General features: G+C 30.1%; 1 protein-coding gene across 1 annotated transcript in view; it reads left to right on the forward strand.

Moving 5' to 3' along the window:
- Window positions 1-2,828: 2,828 nt before the first annotated feature.
- Window positions 2,829-5,635, forward strand: part of LOC119834463 (limbic system-associated membrane protein-like) — a 7,716-nt gene continuing 4,909 nt past the window's right edge. The window contains exons 1-5 of the mRNA XM_038358829.1: window positions 2,829-3,198; window positions 3,374-3,510; window positions 4,053-4,254; window positions 4,601-4,732; window positions 5,090-5,272. Coding sequence (XP_038214757.1) covers window positions 3,153-3,198; window positions 3,374-3,510; window positions 4,053-4,254; window positions 4,601-4,732; window positions 5,090-5,272 — 700 coding nt within the window. The 5' untranslated portion in view covers window positions 2,829-3,152. The remainder of the gene's footprint in view (window positions 3,199-3,373; window positions 3,511-4,052; window positions 4,255-4,600; window positions 4,733-5,089; window positions 5,273-5,635) is intronic.

The raw sequence follows: 5,635 nt of genomic DNA on the forward strand, positions 1-5,635 counted from the left end.
TCGTTGGTCAGCAGGGTGCACCGCGGGCAGGTGAGGTTGGCTTTGGTTGAAAGATGATAGTCAACCATCACACCCCAACATATATACATTATGAATTTTACTAAGAGTAGCAGCATGTCCCGACTACGTTCTGGTGACCTGGCTAGAAACAAAGCCTATTTTACTCCGGAATAATAATATTCCTATATAAAAAAAAGTAAAAAAACTTAAAAAAAAAACTATAAAGTTTTCAGCTAGCGAAAGAATTTTGAAAATCATTTCAACAGTTTCGGTGCCTATTCAATACAAACGATAATCTTTCCTCTTTAAAAGCATTAAAGGTGAACAGTATTATAATAATAATACATAATAATAATGAAGAAAGAAGAAAGTTATTGACGCTCTCTGTGGTTGAGGATATATATCTATATTTAGTACATTTAATTAGAAGATCATTGAATACCAGCTGGCACTGTAAACGATAAAAACGGTATATGTACACATCACTTGTTACTTCCTACTATTGATTACGTTCCAAGGTAATATAATAACACAGTTTTTGTGAAATTCATTGCCAGATATGTGGGAACATTTTGATGTAATTAAGATGAAATCGTGGATTATCTTAAATACGTATATAATATAAGAAAACTCGAGTCTTAATACTATTCGCTTTGTAGCGAGTAAATAATTTTTTTCGACTTATTCTTCTGACTATGACAGGCCTACTATGACTACTTTTTCGTGTATACTGCTAGCAACTAGCAACCTGTTTAGAAGTATTCTGTTATTTCAAAGCTGCCCAATTGAGTGCAGGTGAAAATTGAAACCACAAATAGAGGCATTCGATGTTATATTTTTGTACGCCATTCTTTCAATCGACAGAAGAGATACATGTTGTTCTTAAAAACAGTGTCACAAAGTTGGATAAATTTTTGATTTTCAGGCGGTTTTCTCTGTATATTTAGTCATCTGCGGCATCAGGAACAAAACAACATGTTGTACTTATATAATACTATTAACGAAATGCTGAGTAAATATTGTTCATTTGAAAGTACTTAATATTATAACAATAATATTCGTATTAAAATATACCATAATGAAAATTGTAAGGTCATTTGATCTTGTAACTAAGTATGACTACCTTTTTTAATACAATATTATTAAATGCTATGTAATAATATTATCGTTAAAAAAATGATAGCGAAAAAGAACAAAAAAAATCTAATTATTGGAAAGGTTTAAAGTAGCAAAGATTAATGAAAATCAGTAATTTTCCGAGTTTTGTTAATAATAAATCTGTAGACTCAGGCGTATTTCATGGTCATTTATTTCATTTCATTCTGTACAATATTAAAATATTTTCGTAGAGAGATTTATTATATGTATTAATTATTACTCCGACTATTTAAAGTGAAACAGTATAATATCTATCAATTTATAACTTTCAGCTTTCTTTTTTGTGCTTTTCGATGTAATCTACTTCAAACATTAATATACTTTTTTGTATTGTGTAAGTAAGGAATACAATTTTATAGAATACTTTGATGGAGATATATTTTATGGTGTACTAAAAACAAAAACCTTTATTGACATAATATGGAAGATACCTATGACAGGTATAATGGATACTATGAATATAGTAAAGTACTATGGGTAATATAGAAACATTTTATTATATATTTTCACCGTACGCCAAAGAATACAAATTGTGTAGGGATTTCATTGCTTTTTTACCCTTACCTTTAATTTAAAGTGACGTGCAATTAAAAAATGCTTCAAGTTCATTTGTAATTTTTTAGAATTAAGTAATGGGTCACATGATCTTGTACAGGGTATGTAGCGCGAAAACAAACCTCATAGCACGGCAATGTGCCCGAAGTTCCTTTATATGAGGATGGCTGCAGAGTGGTGCAAGCTTTTCAATGTCTGATGGAAACGTTTATTTGCATAATATATTAGAAAGTCGAAACTATTTGTAATATTTTGCAATTGTATTTAAAATGTAAACGTGGAAACCTTAAAACTATAAAGCAGTATTATATTGTAATCACTCATTTTGGCGACCGTCAGTCACGTCCTTGAATCAAAATATTGGGTGTCTTACCTACTTCTTATTTTAAATAATTTTTTTTTGTATAAAAAGAGCTTAATTTATTACGTATTTATTATATGTGCCATGAACGTAAAACATGATTTTTTTTATTTTTTAATACAGAATTATTTTAAAAAGATCTCTGAATTCGGCAACATGTGTCACAGAACAGTTTACTTACTGGACATGATTTGGTCTATAGTAATCAAGCAAATTTTTATGTAGAAAATATAATATTTCGTGAATTTATTTTTATTGATATCAAAAGAAATAAAATACAAACTAATGGTTAAAACGCAATATCCAAGAAGGAGATATAGCAACCAAGCGACGCGACCGATTTTTGCCACTTTATTGAATGGTCAAATTCCCGCCTTTTTTATCTGAGTAAGTATTTATAATCCATTGCCATGACGCATGTTTATGTGATTTGCTTGATTTTAAAAACTGATAAATTTCGTTTTTTTACTCAATTTAAGAGAATGTTTATTTACAGTGTACAATTTCAATATACGTGCTGATTTTTTTGTAAGATTACGTACGTATTGTACATTTTGGTATGGTTTAATCGTATTGATGTCCAAACATAATCGTTGTAAATCGTTAATGAGCTTCGTTTGTCAGTAATTGTCTTTATTATAATAGATATTTATTAAATTGTAGTGGTGTGTGGTTTAATAAATTTCTGTCAAAATTTTACAATCGCCCCTACGATTTATGATTTTAAAAAGTTCACCTGTTTTTTTTCTGGGATGCCATCATCAGATCCTGGTTTTCTTAAACAGAAAAATAGATAAAAATGAATTTGAGTGTTGAGAGAGTTTATTCACTGTTCAAAATATCTAACTGAATAATGCTTCCACTAGATCCGCATTTAATCATGACCTTTTTAATTTCACCTAAGTGTAATTTCCTGAATGAGGATCGGCTACATTGTTTGCACAATACATAATAATTAATGCTAATTGTTACAATTAATACATTTTCACGTCGGAAACTCCTGTCCCACATTGCCAGCATTACATTTCGACAGTTTATCCTAATATGCAGTGTGTGTTATAATTAAAAGAGAAAAAAAATGAAGACAGTTTTTGTATTTTTTTTTCTATGTGTGAGCCATGAAGGTAACTGTTTATTAGTAGTATTCATGTAATTTTCACTGATCGAAATTTTTGTTTGTTATCAAATACTTGTTTCTCTGTGTAATCTAACGATTTTTTTATTATATTTTTATATATATTTTATTTAAAGTAGTTAGTATGCAAGCTAATGCTAGCAAAATAATTGCTTAACTTTCAGTAATCGGACTAAAGGCGATGTATAAAGGATTTAACACATTATCCATTGAGCCAATAGATTATGGTGTAGGTAAAAATTATTTTCATGTGGGTATCCGTAAATCCATAATTTGTAAAGGTGGTGATAAAAACGACAAGGTAAGTGTATTTTTATATTTCTTTCCCCTTCTTAAATTTTGAATATTTAAATATTTAGTATAATTAAAAAACTCGCATAAAAAAGTAATTTTTGCGTGTGTGGCTTTGCCCGCGTATTTATAGGAAATGGCCATAGGAATGAGAATTTTCACCGCAGTAAAAAGTAGCCTATGTTCTTGTCCAGCCTTCTTATTATTATGTTTGCAGACATAAATCGTATTATAAAACCGCCAGAAACTCAATTTCACATTTATAATATTAGAACGATCTAGTCGTCGCTATGCGCCCTGTGCTTCTCTTTCTATATAATTGTATTTTAGGTCCCACTTTCTCAAGTCACAAGTCTCAAAAGAGGGATAAGGTGATTCATTTTTGCCTCCCAATCAATAATTTATCATACGTAATTTCGTGAGAATAAAACTAAAGATTACAAATGTACATTACGTAACACCTGAGAATACAAAAAGCATCAAAATGAATAAATTTATATGCTCCACGGCGCACGAAATAATACAGATAAAGTGTATGCAAAACATTGACAGGTGGAATGGGTGGATCCTTCTGGAAGCGTGGTGCCTCGAGTTGCTGCGAATAGAGTGTTTGTCCAAGAGCATTTTGTTCCCTCGTACAAAGCGCGCATTCCAGCTGCTGTTCTGGTCTTCAGCCACCTTAGCGTGGAGGACAGTGGAGTGTGGCAGTGTCGGACTGATCGGAAAACTAAAGATGTGTCGCTATGTGTTTTAGGTAATTCATGGATAAATTCATGAAAGCTTATCAAGACTTGGATAAAAATAAAAACGTAGCTTTAAAACCATTCAAAAGTTAATTTTTTTAAGTAATGCATTATATATATATATATATATATATATATATATATATATATATATATATATATATATATATACAAGAAACAAGAAACAAAATTATAATCATGAAATGTTTAGTTTATTACAAAATATTAAAACTGTTAAAATTGTCAGACTTGTCTGAATCATTAAAACTAACTAACATTCCTAGGTATGTGTATGTTTGTGAGTCTGTGTGTATGTGTAGGAGGTTAAAAGAAAAATAATACAATTATTTTTTTCAGATCCAGTGGAGTTTGTTGATACACCGAATGAGGTGACAGTGGATCTGGGGCGATCCATCACATTGACCTGTCAGGCTCGTGGGGAACCAGAGCCTAGACTCGTATGGTATCGAAATGGAGAGCTTATTGTAGGTAAATCTTTTCAATTCAATTAATTATAAGACCTTAATAGCTGTTCTTTCTTAATTGCAGAGAAGAGAAAAGAGGATCAGGTTTAAGTCGATTCTTTCACAAAACGAAAAATCATGTACATTCTAATTCACTATAAATAAAGGTCAATTTCAAATTGGCAAATAAAGTTCAATATCCTTGTTGCTTTATTAGCAAAACATTATATACTCACCAAAAAGTATTTATACATTTTTATATTTTTGTATATATGCCTTATTTTTTATAGATTTGATTTATTTTTTATTTTGAGGCTAAAGAAAATAGTTTAAAAGCAATTTATATTAAATTAGTTTAACGAAGACGGTAAATTTATTTCAGACAGTTCTACAAAATTCATGATATCGACGAAGTATAATAGTCAAGGGTTTGAAGGTCTTCTGACTATCAGGTCACTGGAGAGAGAAGATAGTGGGATTTATGGTTGTGAAGCGATCCAAGCAAGTCCGCATGATGACGAGTGTACTACAAGCAGTAGTATTAATATAACGTTAAATATTAATTGTACGTGTTTAAAAAGATTTCTTATTACTTATTAATATTTAACATATTATTTCATAATAATTAATGTGATCGCTGTTGTTGAAGTACAATTATCGAATCTGCTATGAATATTTGATTTAAATATTTTTTTTTTGTAAATTAAAATTATTGTCATATAAAATTCAAAAAACTATATTGAAATCGCGGTATCCATTCGGGAGCTATGATGCCACAGACAGACAGACAGACAAATCAAACTTATAACACCTCTCTTTTTGCGTCGGGGGTTAAAAACACACGTCTCATTGGCATATACCTAGTCTTGCCATAAATATTGTAATAAAGAAAAAAGAAAATTGTTAACTGCAAATAACATTTATTACT

Source organism: Zerene cesonia, chromosome 19 (genome assembly GCF_012273895.1).
Source record: "Zerene cesonia ecotype Mississippi chromosome 19, Zerene_cesonia_1.1, whole genome shotgun sequence".
NCBI lineage: Eukaryota > Metazoa > Arthropoda > Insecta > Lepidoptera > Pieridae > Zerene > Zerene cesonia.